The 20,310-nt window shown below is 58.2% G+C and overlaps 1 protein-coding gene across 7 annotated transcripts in view; it reads left to right on the top strand.

Moving 5' to 3' along the window:
* The window catches only part of ROBO3 (roundabout guidance receptor 3), a 228,239-nt gene that overhangs the window by 190,500 nt on the left and 17,429 nt on the right, over positions 1–20,310 (top strand). For all 7 annotated transcript variants that reach the window (XM_043534098.1, XM_043534096.1, XM_043534095.1 and 4 more), the window contains 5 exons: positions 2,006–2,177; positions 13,033–13,238; positions 16,489–16,570; positions 18,914–19,082; positions 19,715–19,881. In XM_043534098.1, coding sequence (XP_043390033.1) covers positions 2,006–2,177; positions 13,033–13,238; positions 16,489–16,570; positions 18,914–19,082; positions 19,715–19,881 — 796 coding nt within the window. The remainder of the gene's footprint in view (positions 1–2,005; positions 2,178–13,032; positions 13,239–16,488; positions 16,571–18,913; positions 19,083–19,714; positions 19,882–20,310) is intronic.

The raw sequence follows: 20,310 nt of genomic DNA, 5'->3' as shown, positions 1-20,310 counted from the left end.
TCTTCTGCCAGATGCTGCCACCCCGTGCCATGGGCCCCTGGCCTCGCCCTGGGGGCCAGGTGCTTTCTGCTGCCCCCTCAGACTGCCGTGTCTTCCCCTGAGGCAGGTCTTCTCCACCCGACTGAGCTTCCCCACACCCACCCAGGCTCCCAGGCCCCAGCTCGACTCTACTGACCCCCACACCCCCCCCCCAGGCTCTCAGGCCCCAGCTCGACTCTACTGACCCCCACACCCACCCCGGGCTCTCAGGCCCCAGTTTGGCTCCCAGGGCCCAGCTTGACTTGCCCCCTACCCCAGCTCACAGGTGCTAGCTGACCCTTACCTGGCTCCCTTCCCCAGACCCTGGCTCAGTTCAACACTGCTCCCCACCGCTCCCCACTCCCTGCCTGGGCCCTGGCTCAGGTCAGCCCCCTGGGTTCCCCTCCTGAGGCTCCCCCAGCTAAGGTGCTCAGATCAGCCCTGGCACTTGCTGCTCTGCAGTGCACATTTCTACAGTGACTCTGCTCTGCTGCCCTGCTGGAGCCCCACACCCTTGCCCATGAACGCAAAGCTCCCCCCTTGCCCACTGGCCGTACAGAGCCGAGGGAACCGTACCGCATGGGTGAGAGCGCTCTCAGCTGGAGCGCTCCGGGAAGGGGTCAGTGTGCAGGGACCCAGGAACCTGAAAGCAGAGCCAGTCAGCACTGAACCCCGTTGGGAACAACCATAGGGATGAACCGGGCCCCGGAGGACGGGGCAGGAATATTGGAGCCCAGGCTGGAGTGGCAAAAGGATCGGACCTCTGGGACTGAAACAGGGCAATGCTGTGCCCCTGGGGTCCTGCATCAGCTCCTGGCCAGTGGAGCAGGACGACTCTGTTCTGCTCGGCAGGGCCTTGCCGGGGTCTGCAAGCAGATTCCAGTGTGTGCCTGGCTTCCCTCTGTCAGAACCACCGGGTGAGCTGCGGGCATGCCTGCCATGTGCTGTCTGCCCAGCCCGGCACCCACGGGCCTGCATGATACCACCGGCTGCACAGCTCAGAAGGGCAAGGCAGTGTGTTTGCTTTGTGGTGCCTAGCGCGCCAGCTGCCAGATCTCCAAGGAGCCGCGCCTGCCTGGCAGCTGCTCTTTCCATCCCATCCCTTCTGTTTTGTTCAGTCGTCTGTTGTCCCTTTCCTTTGGCTCCTCCGGCATGCTTGCAGCAGAGGCCCAGAACTGCCCCAGGGCCTGGTGTGGCCAGGAGGGCAGTGCTGTGATGTAGCCTCTCTCTGCCCACATGCATGGCAGGAGGAGAGGAGGTGTGAGACCAGGATTGTGGCACACCAGGGCCTGCTGCTGTACACAGCTCCCTCCTCACCCAGTAACAGAAACCCCGAGGGAGGGCGGGGGCCAGTCATCCCCACCCTCCAGCAGCCATTCTTCTTGGGGAATGCTTCCCTTCTTAAGGGGAAGGCACCACAAACGCAAGACCCAGGTGCTTTCCAGACGGAGTGGGCCTGGCCGCGCCCTCCGAGGGCTCGCAGGAGGGGCCTGGCCGCGCGCTCCGAGGGCTGGCGGGAGGGGCCTGGCCCCGCGCGCTCCGAGGGCTGGCGGGAGGGGCCTGGCCCCGTGCGCTCCGAGGGCTGGCTGTGGCTTTGTAGGACTGTTATTCATGTTCAGTGAGATTGAAGGTGAATCTGGGAGCCTGAAACTCCCCTGAAAAGCTCCCATAGCCCAGGCTGGCCCCTTGCAGCCCTGCCCTGGCCCGCGCCGCAGGGCCTGGAACTGTCCCGGGTCCTCTGTATCTCTGGGCACTGGTGCAGGGAGCTCTGCTGATGTCATGAACAGCCCCTCCGCCCACCCTGCATAGTGTCAGGGGAGAGCTGGGCCCAGTGTTGTTTCCTGAATTCGCCTGGCCCTGGGCGGGGCACTACCAAAATCAGCCCAGCCTCTCCTTGCAGAGGCCCTGTACTCCTCATGCCTCCAGGCCGCCCTCGGCTCTCACTAGGTGGAGAGTCAGGGGCTCTCCCCTTGTGTCTGCCCTGCAGATCCTGCTGTTTCCCAGCCAGCCCCCTCAGCCTATGGGCCGCTTCTCCGTGTCCCCGAGTGGCGAGATGACCATCACGGAGGTGCAGACAGCAGATTCGGGGTACTACATGTGCCAGGCCATCAGCGTGGCAGGGAGCATCCTGGCCAAAGCCCTGCTGGAGGTGGAGGATGGTGAGTACTTGTAAACGTAAAGGCTCCAGTAAGGCGCTTCATGGTCAGGGAGAGCCCTTGGTGTGGTCCCCAGGCCAAGCACTGTGGAGTGGGGCCTGGGGCACAACCCCCTGTAACGTCCAGGCCCTGCAGCAGGCTCACTGCCCTGTAGGAGCTTGGAGTCATGTGGTCGGCGTATTGCAGAGCCGAGGGGCTCTGGGCCCCAGAGCTCAGGGTGGAGGTGGCTCTAGGGGAGAAGTGGGGGAGCGTGACATCCCCCTCCATGAGTGGTGGAGCGTTTGCTGAGTTCCCAAGGTGCTGGTGAGGGAACGGCAGAGCAAAGGGGTGAGCCTGGCCAGGAGGCTCTGCCAGGGGGCTCCAGTGGACTTCGTTCACTCAGGCTGGCAGCTGGTTTGGTCCAGTAGTGCTCCCCCTGAGTCTGGGCAAGGTGCCATTCGACCCCTGCCCCTCTGTCCGGGCGGCAGGTTCTGGACAGTTGGAGCCAAATCCCCTCCGCCTCGCTGAGCTGGGGGCAGGGGACAGCCTGCATGCTGAACCCCTTGGAGCATGGCCCCTTACCTGCAGCACGCTCCTGTCACGGCCCCTTGCTCAGGGTCGCAGGGCTGTGTTTCCGCAGCTGGTTAGTTTAGCCTGCAGACTGCATTTTCAGGGGGTCAGGGTTTTAAGGTGTTTCCTACCTGGGAGGAGAGCTCTAAACCTCCCAGCTGCCCAGATACGCACAGGGACTGTGCCAGCAGGGCCCTGGGGCATGAGCCACAGACACCCAGAACAGCGGAGTACCAGGGATCCTAACTAGCTACGGCCCGTTGGGACAGCAGCCAGCCTGGTGCCCAGTGCAGGGAATGAGCAAGGGGCAGCGAAGGAGTAGGTCGGGGGAGGAAGGGTCCGGTGCAGGGCACAGGAAGAAGGCAGGGGAAGATCTGTGGGGGCAATGTGGGGAGGGGTCGAGAGGAGCATGGAAGAAGTGGCCTGCTGCTGGATTTCCTGTGGGGTGGCTGCAGCTCTTTCCACCTGAGACGAACAAGGCTGCCCAGCTCCCGGCAGGGCCCAGATCCCACCGCACCCCCAACAGAAGAATGCTTCCATCGTTCGGGGAGGTGGCATTCCTACACCAACGGAAAAACCCCTTCCATGGGCACGGGCTGCGTCTGTACGACGGGGTTCTGCCAGCAGAGCTCCGGCACCCCAGCCACAGTGGTATGGTGCCCGTCCCGTAACCCTACCCTTGGAGAGGGAGCCATTCGCTCCTGCAGCTGCTGGGTCGGCGGTTCAGGCTCCCCGTTTGCAGTGGTTACCCCTCACTCAGCCCATCTCCATTGGGAACACGGCTGTCAGCTCACAAAGGCCTGGTGGGGCCCTGACACCAGGCCCCAGCTGGGTGTGCAGCAAGGTGTGGCTGCTCTGCCCCGGCTGCAGTGGGGTTCGGTCGGGCGCAGACCAGCATGTGCTGAGCTAGGGACTGGCACAGCCCTGCACAGGCCCCCCAGCTGGTTCCCTTGTGGAACTGCAAAGACCCCGGGAATGTCTGAGCAGCGGGGACAGGAGCGGAGCCGCTGCCCCTGCCTGGGGAGCTGCGGCCCGGATCTTTGCCTGTGGAATTTGTTCCTGTGAAGTTTTCTGGCATTTTCTCTGAACCCTCCTGCTGTGAATTTCATTTGTCTGAGTTCCCTTGGCGTTAGCCAGGACTCGGGAGGTGTTACAGGAACCACGGCTTCGAGCTAGTCCTGAGCAGAGAGGCTCTCCTTTTATTGCAAATAAAATCCTTGCCTCTCTTGAAGGGGTTTCTTGTTAAAAACCCAGCTGAAGAGGCAGGCTTCCTGCCCCCCTGTGTGGAGCCTGTCTCCCCCAGGCAACCTGCCGCCGCCCCCTCCCGCAGGCATCCTGCGTTTTGTCCAAACAAACTAGTGTCACTTTGAAAGCCCATTGGCGGAGCCTGGCTTGGACCTGCCGACAGAGAGCTGTGCTCTCCAAAGGCCGTGCTGACAGCACAGCACGCCAAGCTGCGAGCGGCGCTGCGCTCAGTGCCGGCTGCCTCAGGGCTTCGTCTCACCATGGGCACAAGGTATTGCTCGGTATGGATCTGAAAACTCATCCTTTGCAGGAGATGGCGGAACGATGGGGCGGGGGGGGGGGTGCAGTTATACCAGCACAATTGTGCTTGCCACCAGCGTTGCTTCTGCTGGTTCTCGACCCAACATGTGCTGAAAGCTTATGCTCTAATAAATGGGTTAGTCTCTAAGGTGCCACAAGTTCTCCTGTTCTTTTTGCGGATACAGACTAACACGGCTGCTACTCTGAAACCTGGTACAGCCAGGGGGCTTAAGGAGGGCTTTGTCGATTTAACTCAACTCAGATGGTTAAACCTATTCCCAGCAAAGCCCGGAGAGAGACAGACAGCCCAGCACCATTTCCTGACCCCAGCTCCGCACTGTGGCAGCATGGGCCCAGTGTGTGCAGAGACCTTGCACTAGCCCACAGCCGTGCCTCAACCCTGAGCTGGAGTGGCCGTCTGTAGATACGAGGGGACAGCTCGCCCCCATGGCACATTATGCCTCTGGCCTCTTCTGGGGCTGCCAGTGTGGGAACCAGCTTCTCCCCTTTGTGCTTCCCACCAGACTCCTTGCACGCAGGCCAGTGAGCGCCCAGCAGATGGTACCTACTAGAGGGAAAGCCTTTGTATTCCCTTATTTCTCCCCTGAGCTGGGCAGCACGGGCGCTCACTCCTTGGTGATTTCGGTTTTCTGGTAACACCTGATCCATCAGCCCAGCTGACAAGGGCGAGGTGATTAATGGCAACTGTTGGACAAAGAGAGTTGTAACCCAGAATCCTAATTCCGCAGCGCAGATGGCTTCCCGCAGCGAGAGGGTGGCTAGCCAGCACAGCACTCCGCAACGGCAGATGAGCCGTCCCTGGCCTTTAGGTGACACTTCATGTGTCTGTATCTTGTGGAGCGCTGTTCCGGCCAGGGTCGTGTTAACAAGAGGGCAAGTGAGTCACAATCCGGAACCGGGAGCCAGGCCTCTGCCAGACGAGAGCACAAGGCCGGGGCAGGAGGCAGCTGTGGCCTGTAGCATCCTGCTCATTGCGCCCACGTCACCGGCGATGCTGTCAGGCACTTTGTCTGCTGCCCGGGAGGCCAGGGAAACGCCGCTCCCCTTGCTGAGTGTGGTGCCTGCCTGCTGCCAGCTGATTTCGGTCTGAGCCAGCTCCTTTACCGTGGCTGGGGTTTGTTCTCCCTCTCCCATGCACTTTCTTTGCTGATTGTTACTGGCAAATTCAGCTGTGTGTGAAGTCTCCGGGGCTCTTTGTCCAGCCACTGCTTCCCAATCAATGGAGAGTAATTAGGGTCATAAATAATGGGCGGATCCTGCCGTCTCCTGGGCTGCTGAGCTGAACGGAGACTGCTGCCCAAGGTGGAAGCTTGTCTCTACTTGGTTGGGGTCGTTCGGGTGGGGGTGGGTCATGGTTAATGCTGTGGAGGGTGCCCCATTGGGGCGTCACCATGGTGACACTCGCAGCAGAGTGAGGGGAGAGTTGGCCTGACTGTACTCTGCACCCACCCAGCCCACTTCAAGGTCAGCCGCTGAGTAACCCCAGGGGGAATCATAGGACAGGTTGCAGTTCGTCTCTGACAGCACCTGGTCCTCCCTGCCCACCTTGCCCTGTTCTCACAGTGACCCCTGGGGCGACTGTGGTCCCACGTGAGCTTCCCATTGCCCCGAGGAACCTACCTCGCTCACGCCCTCGCCGCCTCACTCTTCCATGTTTGCAGCGTGTGCTCCGATAGCAGTGATCCGTGCGGAGAGAGGGGCAGGGAGACAGCTGGCAGGGTGGCATCAGTGTCACAGCACCATGAGTTCTTGGAACAATAATAGAGGGGAAAGGTGGCTCAGGGGCTAGCCTGGGCCATGCGAGAGCTGGGCCCAGTTCCCTGCTCTGCCACTGATTTCCTGCGTGACCTTGGGCAAGTGCCTTAGTCTCTCTGTGTCAATGGCCCCCTGTAAAATGGCGGGATAGCGCTTCCCTGCCTCCCGGGGTGCGGTGAGCTTACCGACTGTGGGTGCCCAGGTACAGCAGTGAGAACGAGGGGCGCAGCGTTCTGTCGGCTGCGGCACAAAGCACGACATTGGGAAGGTCACAACATACGCAGCATGCCTGACACTGACCCACAAAGGAAAGGACATGGGGAGCTGAGCCCCTCTCAGTGCATCCCCTCTCCCCCGTACACTGCAACCCACACCCTTGGCTCTGCCCTGAAGGGGTGGTACCTGCCAAATACTGCACTGCCTCATCCCCATGGACAGACAAGCCCAGCCCCCTTCCCTGCACTGCCCCTCCCTGCTCTATCCAGGGTGGAGGCTGGGTGTGTTTGGAGTCACCCCCGAACCTGTGCGAGATCCCTCTAGGCTCACAATCCTACCTTATCTGCACAAACAGGAGCCTCCCCTCCCCATCTGCTGGACTGGGGAATACCATGCTACCCTGCCCCTCCCCTATTAAACCCAGCGTCCCCAAGCTGGTCTTCTGCCCCCCTCCCATTCTCCCCCGGGCTTCCCTTGCCCTTCCTTTCCTCTCAGTCTCCCTCTGCTTCTCGTACTCACCTGCCCCCTTTGCCTCCCTTTGAATGCCCCCCCTCCATACCTCTAACATCCCTCTCTGGTCCCCCATTTCCCACAGTGCCACAGTCACTTGGATTCCCTTCCCCTCCAGTACGCCCCTTTGCCTGTTCCCAGCATCAGGGCTGCCATCAGCACTCAGGGCAGCTTGGCTTTACTTCATTAGTAACAATGGGAGGCAGTGGCCATTTTTGCTAGGGGCAGCCTAAACAGCGTCCTGCCCATGCTGTAAGGAAATGTGTGACATTGCCCCGGGTACAATCTGGACAGATGGACAGCTGTCTCCCCTGAAATCTCCAACCTGGGGTGCCTTTAATACTGCTTTGCTGTAAGAGCTACCACTCCTGGCCTGCTCACACACAGCCTCTAGCAAGTAAATCACTCCCAGCTGAATTGTCTGAGCGTTACAGCTAATCACTCATGAATTACGTTACAGGGCGACCCCAGCAAAGTCCCCCTCCCAGACTTGCCCCTTGAAATGTGTGTCTTGTACTGCCCAGCTCTTTCCGTCTGTGCAGTACAAGCTCATAGAAAGCCTGCCATTTCATTAATAGAAAAGGATATGCACAAGCCCTGTTACTCAGCTGGAGGGTCCCAAACACTGTAATCCAAGCACACACTGGTTGAGATAAAATAATAAAACAAGTTTATTAACTGCAGGAAGATTTTAAGTGATTACAAGTAATGAGGCATAAAAGTCAGAGTTGGTTACAAAAAAACCCAAACGCAAACTAATACCTAACTTAGCAAGCTAAATGAATTCAAAGCAAAGGCTTTTCTCACCACCTGCTCTTTGCAGTCTTTACTGGCTGAAAGCCTCCAGGCCAGGACCCCTCCCCAGTTCAGTGTTTCTTCAGGCATTGATACTGCCATGAGCAGAAAGGAATGGAGGAGAAAGGTAATTTGTGTAGAGTCTCCTCTCTTCTTATACCTTTCTCTCCTCTTTGAGGATTATCTCCAGTGGGGGTATAGGCAACAGCTAGTCTGTCACACGGGAACCCCCAACTCAAAATGTAAATGTCTCGTTCACACCCTTCTTCTTGCCAAAGAATGGCCATTTACCCAGGTGATAATCCACTTGATTTTGTTGGCACCTGGCTGAGGGGTGGACTAATCTTTTGTTCTGGGGAACTGGTCTGAGGCTGTTTTTCTAAACTTGGAACATGTCTCATCAATGTCATACAGTAGAATTTTATAACTTTATATACAGTGTTGCCACACATATTTTACTTAGACAGTAATGCTCAGCAGATTATGAGTTTCCAAATGATACCTCACAAGGCAGACTTTGTACAAAATGTATCATAGTTTTGTAAAAAGGTGAGCATAGGAGTACAGGCTGTCACAAAATGACCCATTGTAATTGAGGGCAGCCTGTGGCCCTGATCCCACTGAGAACAGTGGGTGATGGCTGTCGTTCTGCAAGAGGGCCATTCCTTGTGAGTGTCTGTCAGGGAGCTGATTCTCCAGCCCTGGCTGTAGGAGCACAGCATAAAAACCTACACAGGAGAGAAGAGAACAAATGTTATGAAGCATTACAGTAAACAGTGGCCCTTAGTCCTACATGACTCTTTTCTAACACTGTCCCTTGCCCCAGCACCTGTCCTTCCTCTTCCGTGTGGACTGCCAAGTTGGTCTGCTGATGATAATGTGCCAGCTTCTTAAAGGAACAGTGATGCTTTAGAGGGCAGACAGAGCACAGAGGGGGAAGCAGCTGTGTTCCATCACTGGCTCTTTTGTCCTATTCTGGGATATGATTTTCTGGCGCATGTCTGTGCAGATGATGCGAAATGAGCTGGCGTCTCTGCCAGCAGAGGCCCTGGCATTCACCATCATGGCCCAGAACACTGGTTTATGCCCCCAAAACCACGTTTCCCAAATTAGGATTAACACCCCCACAGCCCCCGGAGTTTAGAAAGTGGCCCCATGTGGCTGGCCACCATTTTAGCTGAGCTGTTTGCCAATGTCCTTGTAATGCCAGCCAGGCCAGTGGCTGAGGCTCTGAATGCTGGTTGCCAGCCAATATGCAGATTGGAGGCCATCAGCCAGCCGCTGAGTGACGATGACGTGTGAGCCACCCGCATCAGTCTTGTTTAAAAATTAGCATAGATCCTGCTAGAACGACAACAGCCATGTTTCTGGAGCAGCTGGCTCCTGCCAGACAGAACTGGAGTTGAGTTGTTTAGCTCCTGGGGGGGGAGACGGCATTGTCAGCTTCTGCATAAAACGAGCCACATCACAGAAAACCTCCCCGCAAAAGCAAATTCCCTGTTTTGCCCCAGCCCCAGCAGTTGCTGTTTCATTGTCGCAATGAGCATTCTCACCCACTCCTAACAGTGACTCAAAGCCATGGTGGGCCAAGCCCTGTTCACATCCGCCATGTCCCTGTACCAGATGTGGACAGGTCACAGAGCTCGCTTCTACACCTCAGCTGTGTTCAGCATCAGATCCTTCAACGCTGTGCCAGGTGTGGCTGAGGAGAGCTTAAATAAGGCATTTTACACACAGTGCAGTCAGTGGCTGAACCGTATAAGACAGGTTTCAGAGTAGCAGCCGAGTCACTGCATCTCCCCCTTTAAATTCGACATGCCTACCCTTTACAATATTTACATTATCAGGCTGTCTTTGAAGGACAGTATGGATCGGTTTGTTAAGGATCTCTGAACCGTACTGGGGTTTTTTAATTACATGACCCAAACATGGAACAACGTGGTCAGCTGGCTGTCCAGTGGTTACAACAGCTGGCTGTGGTTGGTTTGGAATTCTTGAGTCATCTTCTTGTTTTGTGCCCTCCAGCTGCAGAGTTTGCTCTGTGGATTGTTCTTTCTGAGGAACAAACTGTAGATGTCAACAGTTTCTGTTGAACTCTCCACTGTCGGTCTCAATCGCATATGATCCGGGCAATGAATTCTTTGTCTTCATGACAGCTGGATGTCCTTTTTCTCCCTCCGGTTTGACATAAACACGGTCACCAGGTTCTAGACCTGGCAGTTCTCTAACTGAGTGATGACTGTTGTAAAAGTGTTCATGGACTTTTTGTTTTTTATCCAGTTTGGCTTCATGTCTGGCCAATGTGGAGACAGATTCTTTTCCAAAGTTGGAACAGTACTTCTGAGTTGTCATCACATCAGGAGTTGTGCTGGACTATTTCCAGTAGATGCTATTGGTGTTGATCTGTAAGTCAGAAGAGCAAGGAATGGGTCTTCCCGCTGTAGGATTTTCTTGGCTGTCTGTACAGTTCTCTCAGCTTCTCCATTCACTACTAGTAATATGATCAATATCCTAGTTCCTTCTGAATGACAAAAATTCTGCTGCAGTGAATCACGATCCATTGTCCATCATCAGTTGTTCTCTAATACTGAAGTGAGCAAAAGTGCATTTCAGTTTCTCAATAACACTGTGACATGTTATAACTTTCAAGTACATTGTTTCTATATAACTGAAAAAAGTCCACAACGACCAGGTAGTGATTTCCCCTGAATCTGCATAAATCTGCAGCTAGTCTCTTCCAAGATCTGGCTGGTACAGGTGTTCGTATACTGTATGGTCCAGCATTGTCTCTCAAGTTGATTTGTACTGGATCTCCATTCAAAAGTCCAATATCATCAAATTCTCATTCAAGTTCTTCCACCTTTCTTGCTAGGCCCATCATGGCTGCCACACTGCGGCTGAAAAGGTTGGTCTGTCATCTGTTTGTCACATACACTCTGAATGCAAAGCTTTTGTCTTGGTAAGTTGTTTCTGTGGTGAACTGGCCCTTGCAGTTCAGAATACCTCCAGGGCTAGTCAAAGCAGTGTCAGGTGATTTCAGCTCTGGGAGGGGTTCCCTTCTGAGATGACTGTGAGGTCTGCTCCTGAGTCAATTTTAAAGTCAATAGTCTTGCCGTGAATATTTAGTTTCACTCTCCAGACAGGCTTTGTGTCATCACAAGTGACAGATCCCAGAAACAAAAGCTCTGAATTGTGTGTAATATGAGTCAACTCCCTGACTGCTTTGGTGCGGCAAACAGCTCCAAAATGTCCATATTTTATACATTTATTACACTGCACACCTCTGGCTGCACATGCATCATCTCTTGAGATATGACTTTTTCCACATCTTATGCATGTAGGCTGGAATTTGTCTCTCTTAGCCTGGGAGTTCTCTACATGACTTTGAACACTCAGGTGTCTTGTTTACAGCTTCTAAGCTAGTTTCAGGTTTTTAAAGTCGCTCCTACTAATGAAATGCTTGCCTCAGGCCTCACCAAGCAGGCCTCCGTTTGCCCCTCACACTGGTCTGCCCCACAAGATACAGTCCCCACAGGCCTCCCTGCGCCCTGGCTCCTGGCAGCCACGTTGAGGAGCAGCACTGCCAACCCACAGCCAGCCCATTCCAACTGCTTGACAAGAGTCCTGCTAGGGCTGGTGACTAATAACCTCCCTCTCTGCTGCCCGTGCGGCACCTTGGGCCTCCCCGCTACCAATAACAGATGTGCTCTGGTGTCGAGGACTTGACCCACAGCCTGCTGAGTGAGCAGGTGACCCTGCCCTCCAGCCAGCTCTCGCACTCCTGGGCTGCCTTGGGCCCACTGGCGTGGGGTGTGTCCTGCATCTCGCACATGGTGTGTGAGTGTAAATGGCGACACTGGAACCAGGTGCTGGGTTCCCGTCTCTGTCTGTGCCAGCTCTTCCTGTCCTGCATCTTCCAGGCCAGATGGGGCCTGCCACTCCGCTGTGGTGTCTGAACTCAATTCCCAGATCCCCTGTTAGCCGTGGTTCCCCACTGGTCACTTTCCCAGCATAGGAGGGGCCAAGGAGGCAAAGCCACCTCCCACTCTGTTCCCCAATCCCCGCACTCTGGGGGTCTCCATGGCCTGGCACCCACCTTCTAGCTACCTGTGTTGTGTGCATGCTCTTTGGCTGCCAGCTGTGGCTGCTGGCACAGTACGCGGCTGCCTTCCCCTGGGGCTGGCACATTGCTGCCATGGCACTCCGGCCTCAGCCGCCCCATGCTCTCCCCTGCAGTCCAGTCAGCACAGCCGGAGCTCCAAGGCCTCTGCTCCACCCCAAAAGCCTGTTTCTAATTGGCCCCCGGATTTATTGGCCACAGACCGGCCAGCAAAGGAAGGTGAGCGCAGAGCGGTCAGCCCGGTGCAGCACTGGGGGTGCGTGCAGGGAGAGGCTCAGAGCCGCCCACGGTCTGTGGGACAGTAGCACAGGGAGATGGGGCACCAGGGGTCGGCTGTTCCCATTGCCCTGTTCAGAGGAAGCCTGGTACTCCAGAGAGCGGAGCGGTTTAGCTACCCCTTGGGAGCGTTGGGTGCTTAGTGCCATCTAAGGAGAGCCCTTCCCTTTACTCCTTCAATGTCCTGCTGCTTCCCCCCTTGATCTGCGTTCAATAGGGCTGTGCTGGTGTCACAGCAACCCTGCCTCTCCCCTCGCACACGGCAGATCAATGGCCTTGATCCGCAAGCAAACTAGCACCAACATCTGGCTTCTGGTGGATGGCGCCAGCCAGGGCCGGCCCATGGCTCGCTCAGATGCTTAGTTCATTAAAGTGCCATCACCCTGCGCACGTCACCAGAGCCGGGGGTTGGCGGCACTTCCGCAGCCCTCTCCTCAGAGCAACCGCCCATTCCCTCGGCGTCTGCCGTTTGCTACAGCCTAGGGAAGGGGACGGGGCTTAATTGGAGCGGGGGGGCACAGGCTTCGGAGGGAGGGGGTGTCACGGTGCTGCCCATGGGAGGGGCCGTGGGGGGGAGGGGGTGCCACGGTGCTACCCACGGGAGGGATCTCGGTGGGGAGGGAGTGCCATGGTGCTGCCCACAGGAGGGGCCTCAGTGGCAGCTCTCTTCTGCTGGGAGGGGCAGTTCTGTTTGGGGCTGCTTGGGGTCTCTGGAGGGCTGGGCTGGGTGGGCTTCTTACTGCAGCAACCCTGCCACCAAATGGACACTCCTGGGCCCATGCAGACAGCGCAAGGACCAAGTGGAGCTGGGTCTCAGACCCCTCTCCCAGCAGGCCAGACTGGCTCCTCCGGGGCGGGGTGAGCACCGTGACCAGATGGGGGGCATGGAGCTTGCTCACTGCTGCCCATGTGGCACCAGCCCAGAGGCCATGGCGCAGCCGCGGTGTGGCCAGGTAACCTGGGGCGGGCGTGTTGCTGGACATGGTCCCTCAATAGCGGGACTGGGTGTTTTCTGCCCTCGACGCAGGCCAGGAGAGCCGCTAACACCTGCTCTGGCCTTTTCCCCTTAAGTGACATCCGACCGCATCCCGCCAATCATCCGCCGAGGGCCCGCGAATCAGACGCTGGCCGTGGATGCTACAGCCCAGCTGCAATGTCATGTGACCGGGAACCCGCTGCCCAGCGTCCAGTGGCTGAAAGATGGGGAGCAGGTTGTGGGCAGGGACCCCAGGGTCAGCCTGTTAGACAACGGGACTCTGCAGATCACAAACATGCAGGTAACAAACATCACAAACATGACCCCCCCCGTCCCGCTCCCAGAGCTGCGCCTGAAGCCCCTCTTGTGAGTCAGCCTTTGCCCCTTTGTCAAGCCCCAGCTTTGTTACTCCTTTTGGGGAGGAGTTTGCAGCTGGTGCTTCGGTCTGTTATTCCTGGAAGCGCAGTGGGTGCTGGTGGAGTGTAGAAATCACAAAGCCCCTCAAGCTGTTGCTGCTGTTCTGACTCCGCTCCCGCGGCATCTCTTTGGCAAGTTTGAGACCCCTGGCACACATGCATTTGCAATCTGCCACCTTACTGGGCCTTTCAGTTTTGTCCTGTGATGTTCTGTTGATGTTCCAGTTGGAACCGAGACATTTTTTAACAGCACCAAGGCAGGGTGCAGGTACACTGGATTATTTAATTTGTTCCGTGCATTGGTCCACCTGGCATAGTACAGCTTTCCTGGCTGTGTTCTGCTTCAAATTGACTCCCCCTTCTTGGTAATACCGCTGTGCAGTTATTCGTAGGTCTCAGGGTGCATGTCCCTGAATCCCTGTGTGGCTGCAAAGTGCTGCAATCCTCACGGCACGCGTGGAAGCTGAAGCACGGAGACAGAGGGCCAGATTTTTAAAGGTATTCAGGGACCAGGCAAGGCAGATTGAAATCAGTGGGAGTTAGGCGCTTTTGAAAATCCCACTAGGCACGGTCACGGCTGGTCGATGGAAGGGTGCTTCCACTGATTTACCTGATTTACCCGCTTCGGTAGAAAAACCCCGTCCGTCAATGCCACAGTGCATCCCTGTTAGCTGCAGAGCCCTAGCGTGTAGTGTGGACATGCCCTCAGGCTCCTAAGTCACTTAGGCCTTGTAACACAAAGCTGAGCAACGCTTCAACACTTTTCAAAATCTGGCCCCAGCCCTAACTCAGTCCTAGTTGATTTAAACGAACCCAGGGTTAGACGTCCACCTAACCTTGCGCCAGTCGGACTACATAAGCTTGAAATCACATCGGCACTTAAGGTGGGGCCGCTCTCCCATGGAGACAAGGCCTTGCTCAGCTCGGGGGGCTTGGCCCTAGGGATGGCTCTTCCTTCGAGGGGGCAGCGTTTGAACCGTGGCAGTGGGGAGGAAGGGAGAGCAGTGTTTTTTCCCGGTGTGTGCGAATTATGCAGCAGTAGAGTCTTAAAGTTTGTGTGCACATGTGGGGGTGGGCGTGCACACAAGCGCACGTGTGTGTGAGCGTGTACACCTGTGTGTCCATGCATGCACCCATCGTTTGTTTTTAAAGAGCAGATTGGGGGGCGTGGAGGAGAACGAAGAGCCCCGGGCATCCTGGGGAACAGCAGCTCTCTGCAGGGAATGCTGGGGGTCCCTAGCAGGGGTGCAGGCTGGCTGACAGCACTACTGGTTCCAGGCACTAAACGCCATCTGGGACTGGGCCTCCTTCCAAAGAACACCCCGCTCCCCATGGGCTCTGAGTCCCCCGCCTGCGCACCCCCTCCTGATGTAGCCACAGTGTGCTGCCATGCCCTCCCTCCCCCAGCCCCACCCCTCTGTTAACCACACCAGTTGCAGCCTGCCCTACATTCAGATGGGGAGGGCAGGGCCTGGAGTGGGGGCAGGGCCTGGTACCATGGGGCCCTGCTCACTTGACGGGAATGGGGCATTCAGCCGGCTCCTGTCTCTGGGAGGTGGCTGTCATGTGCAGGGCTGCTGGGTGGGCATGGCTGGGGTGCTGTGGGAGCTGCGTTCCTCCCCCCGGCCTGGAGGCAGGCGCGACGGAGTCAGACACGGCACCGGGGTAAAGTGGAGGTTATCCATAAATTAGTTATCAAAACACACAGCTCACGCTAAACAGTGCTTTAAAAATTGATGGCAGGCATCAGTGGGGAGCGAACTGTTTCACGTGCGCTTTGGGCCGCCGTTGTGTGCGAGTCAGGAGGTTAATGCATCTGCCGGCTCCCGGCGCACCTAATGGCATCAGTGGGTAGCCGTTGTGGCTCTGTGCCCAGGAAGCAATGAGAGCTGTCAGGCGGCTAGCAGGGGTAGCATGAGTTAATGGTCCCCAGGGACGGCCACCTCCTCAGGCCATGCTGCTTCATGGGGAAAAGTGGGGCAGCCCCACCTGACAGGCACGTTAAAGTGTTCCCTCCATTCCCCTCTGTGCATGCTGCCCTCCTGTCCCCCAGGCCTGCTGCCTCCCTGGCCGGGGCTCCCCTGACACTCTCTGCACAGCCTGTCTGCAGCGCCCCCCAGCCAGGGACATCGCACCCTCGGCTTTGCTGTCTGCCCTGCTCAGAGGACATTGTCCCGGGCCTTGCTCTGCCAGTGGAACCCCCCGTACCCGGCAGTCCTCACCTCCCACCTGCAGGAGCGTGGAGTGTGCGTGGCAGCACCACGCAGTGGCATCCTGGTGAGCGTGGTGCCAGGGGGTCACTGTGGCTGGCGAGCAGCCCTGGCAGGCTGGGCTATGCAGCTCTCTCGTGCCAGGCCCTGGCACCTCCGGCAGGCAGGCGTTCCCTGAAGCTCAGGCTGAGAAGTCCCTGGACACTGATGTGCCATTTATCGTCACTGGGATCTCGAAATGGCACAGCATTGCAGGAAGGGCCGTGGGTGCGGCTCAGAGGCAGGCTGACTCCATCACTGCACTCAGCCCCGTGCCACCCCAGGGAGCCTGTGGCTCTGAGCCACCGTGCCCAGCTCACACTGTGCGTACGACAGCCCTCAGCCACGATCCATGAGCTGAACACACCGGTGATGCTCCCAGAGCCCCAGGCCCCTCTCGCTGAGCCCCGACATTATACCCCCCTGGCCGCCCTCTTCCACTCCCATTCCAGACTGCCCCTTGCGGTGCAGTTCAGGAGGACAGCAATGCCCAGGCACACAGGCCAGCTGCCCTCCTGGAGCTGTTCCCATTTGAGCAGAAACCCGGCCAGGACCAGGCTCTGTTACACAGCTTGGGGTGGCTGTTGCAGTTTCGTCTCTCCCAAGGAAACCTGCAGCCAGCTACCTATCTGGCCTGTGGAAACTCAGCTCCTCTGATGGACTGCCGGATGCATTCCCCAGAGAGCTCCTCCCCAGGCTGCAGCCTGGCCGGCCCCGAGGACACAGGGGGTCTGCAATCCCAGTGCTACAAAGGGATCCCCAGTACGGAGCCTCGTGCACAGCACCCTCTGGGTGTGCAAACAGTGTCCCATCCCCCACAGCTCATCCTGGCCAGGGACTCACCCATGGCAGCTGCAAACTCACTGGCTCCCCTTGCTGTGCACAGGTGACGGACTCCGGGCTGTATGTCTGTGTCGCTACCAGCTCGACGGGGGAGACGACATGGAGTGGGGCCCTGGCAGTGCAAGGTCAGTAACAGACCAGTTCACCTGGACCCTGCAATGTCGGGGCATATCAGGACAGCTGGGTGCAGGGAATGGGGGAGAGTGGCCCAGACACACACAGTTGCTGCATTAGGGGCAGGTTGGGGGGCCTGGTAGCGGGGCTATGGGGACTGTTACGGGTTCCCCCCAGGGTGCCAATTGGAATTGGTGTACCACTGAGCCCACCTGGCTCACCAGCCTGGGCTCCCTTTCACACTGGCACTGTGATAAGTTGCCAAGCTCTCCAAGCTTGCTCTTTCACCAGCATACACACAGATAGGGACACACCCAGCTGCAGCTTCACACACAGATGCTGAGTTCAGCTCTGCATGAGAAGGCTCAGCTAAGGCACCTCCCAGTTGCTAAGGCACCCCCCGAAGTGTAAACCCAAAATTGTACAGTCTTGCACTGCACAGGAAACTGTACAGTGTAAGCTCGTGAAATTTGCCCCCTCCCTCAATGTGGAGAGAGATATGCAACAGCTTTCTGCCCCAAGTCATAATTTCCACACACTGGTTTTAGACAAAACAAAAACCAGTTTATTAACTACAAAAGGTAGATTTTAAGTGATTATAAGTGATAGCAAATAGATCAAAGCAGATTATCTCAGTACATAAACAAAACTGCAAACTGTAGCTGAGCTAGGAGCAGGTCGGGGGGCTGGGAGCCGGGAGTGGGGGCGAGTGGCCCAGACACACACAGTAGCTGCGCTAGGGGCAGGTCGGGTCAGGAGCTGGTCCCTGCTGGTTACACCGATCGGGAAGGTGCTTGTTTGGCTGAATGCAGGACCCACGGGGGAGGCTCGCTGCTCTGTGCTGTGAGGGAGCTCAGACAGGATGATCAATTGGCTCCTACCCTTGGGGTCAATGCCCGTGGGACTCCCTGGGCCGCCCTAGGCCTGCAGCTGTCACTGCGGGTGCCTTGCCTGTGCATAGGTCAGAGCCACTCCCGGGAGAGCTTAGCGCTGGTCTTGCTTGGTTTGCTGCATCCCCTGCACAGGACAGCCGGCAGGGCAGGTAACTGCCACACGGGTTTCCAGCTCAGCCGGTCTGCGGGCCCCACCTCGGGCCCTGAGAAGGTGGCTGGGGCAGGAACTGTCTGTTCTCCAGGACAGGTTTTTTGAAGAGCAAACAGGCCACTCAGTGAGCAAACCCAGGGAGCGCTGGGCCTGCAGGCATAGGCACCATGTCCCTCCAGAGCTTTGGACCCAGTGCCAACGTCGGCCGCTCTGGGGGAATCCCACCAGCGTTGCTGCACATGCCACTCACTGACATGAGTTACAGACACGCCGGCTTCCCCTGCTCCCCAACCCCAGGCAGACCCTCTGGCTGGGCAACTGTGCTGCTCTTCCAGCAGCCCCCAGCCTGCAGCTGTGTTCAGATGGGTGTAAAGTCCCTTCCACTGCAGGAAGCTCTGAACCCACGTTCCCTTTGGCTCCTCCTGGGACACGTCACCCAGCGCTGGCGAGTGCTTCAGCATGAGAGCTGGCTGGGCAGGGTGGTGCTGGCCCCTGAGGAAGACGGGGTCACCCCATTGCAAACCCCCTTGCCTGGTGTGCCCGAGGTGCAGTCCTGCTCACTGACATAGCCACAAATGTGTTTCCAAGACAGCCACGGCCCTTGGCCAGACCTGCCCAGGAGCTCGGGGTTTGCCCAGGGCCAAGTCAAGCACAAGCAAAGCCGGAGGGACTCCCCGGTGGGTGGGAGGAGCCCCCCAGTTCTCATGGCCCCTGCTGCCCTAGCAGCCGGGGCACTGGCTCCGCAGAGGGGGCGTAGCCGAGCTTCTCATCAGCTTGGTGCAGGCAGCTGTCGGAAGACAGGATTCTGGGCTTGATGGACCATTTGTCTGACCCCGTCTGGCCGTTCTTATGTTCTTATGAAACACTTCCTGGGGGTTCTCCAGCCCCCAGCCGCATTCTCAGCCAGGGCACTCCTGGCAGGCCTGGGCCCTGCCCATGTGCTGAGCTTCAAGAGCAGGACTGCCGTGCCAGCACGACATGGGGATGGCCTGCTGGTGAGCAGCGCTGCACTGTCAGGCCTGGAATCTGACGTCCCTCGCCCACAAAACGGGCGCAGCACAAGCATCAGGCCTGGCACTGTGCCTCTCCCCTGCCGTGTCCCCCTTGGCCTCATCCGCCAGAGGCCGTGGTTGTGGCAGCCCAGCTCAGCTCATGGGTGGTGGAGTTGGCAGTGCCAACACGGGCTGAGTGTGCAGCAGGGCCCGTGCAGTGAAAGGCTCTGGATTTGCCAGCTGGAATCCGGTCTGGGAGCACACGCCCGGGCTGGACTCGGTGCCTCCCTGTCAGTCTGTCAATCTGTCCTTCTCTAGAGACTGGGGCTGACCTCCAGGTGCAGCTCTCCGAACCAGGCAACCTCCCTGGACCCCCCTCAGCGCCGCTGGTCACCGATGTCACCAAGAACAGCGTGACCCTGGTCTGGAAGCCAAGCCCCCAGAGAGGGGGCACTGCAGCCACCACGTACATCATCGAAGCATTCAGGTAACGCTTTGCACACTGCTGCCCAGGGCGCCCACCAGAGAGGCCCCAAAAAACAAAAACATGGGGGGCCCAGGGAGTGCCTGCTTTGGGATGCGGGAGGGGGGCCGGGCTGGGAACACAAACCCAGCCCGAGTGCTCCTGGGCTCCCTGCCCCACCCTATCCCGCCCCCCATCTCTCGCTGGCTGGAGGAGCCCCTTCCTGGCAGGCCCAGTCACCGTGGAGGGGATGGCAGCCGGGGCGGCATCGCCCATAGGCTGTTGGGGGAGTTGGGGTGAAGCCAGTGACACCAGGGGCTTGTGGCTGGCGGCAGGCCCAGGGCTCACACTTTTAGCAGGCGGTGCTGGTAACCCAGGGGGAGGCTCTGCTTTCCCTTCGGACACCCAGTGAGAGAGGGGCCAAGTGCCCCTTCCCTGGCCCAGACTGGGCCCCGGCTCCCTAGTCCCTCTGTGCTGGGCCCTGGCACCGTTGGGCCCTGCTGGACTCTGGAATCGCCCTCACATGGCGAGCCCTGTCTCTGCTGCTGCCCCCCTATGCCAGGCCAGGCCCAGGCACTGCCCATCCCTGCCCGGTGCACAGGGAGGTGGCAGATGACCTGGCTGTGGCTCACCCCTCTCCCCATGCCCCATTGCAGCCAGTCCTCAGGCAGCACCTGGCAGACGGTGGCCGATAACGTGCGGGTGGAGAAGCACACGGTGAGCGGCCTGAACCCCAACACCATCTACCTCTTCCTCATCCGCGCTGCCAATGCCTACGGGCTGAGCGACCCCAGCCCCGTCTCGGAGCCGGTGCGCACGCAAGGTGAGGCAGCCTGGGCACAGGGTAACGCACGGGGTGGGGGCTCCAAGGCCATCCTGGGGGAGGGGGACTCAGCAGAAGGCAGGGATGGGCAGAGCCAAGGGATTCTCAGGGGGGGATGGGCAGGGACCCGGGGTCTCCGTTGGGGGATGGGCAAGGTCAGAGAGGAGGGCAATGGGCTAGGTGGGGCTGGGAGTGCTCAGCAGCAGGGTGCTGGATGGAAGGACACCCGAAGGCTGCCCGGGTTTCTGTTGCCCATAGCCAGCAGCCTGTGCCCCCCAGGCCACAGGGAAAGCCTTTCCTCTTCCCGAGCACGGGGCCCCAGCACCCTTGCTCCGGGTGTCATGGCCTGTCCTGATGCAGAGGCTGCTTGGCCCCCTGCCTTCCTCATCAGCACCTGCGCTGGGCTTTGGGGCCCAGCCCAAGCCCCCT

Source organism: Chelonia mydas, chromosome 22 (assembly GCF_015237465.2).
Source record: "Chelonia mydas isolate rCheMyd1 chromosome 22, rCheMyd1.pri.v2, whole genome shotgun sequence".
In the NCBI taxonomy this organism is placed as follows: domain Eukaryota; kingdom Metazoa; phylum Chordata; order Testudines; family Cheloniidae; genus Chelonia; species Chelonia mydas.
The sequence above is the reverse complement of the archived record's forward strand: the minus strand, read 5'-3'. Positions and strand labels throughout refer to the sequence as shown.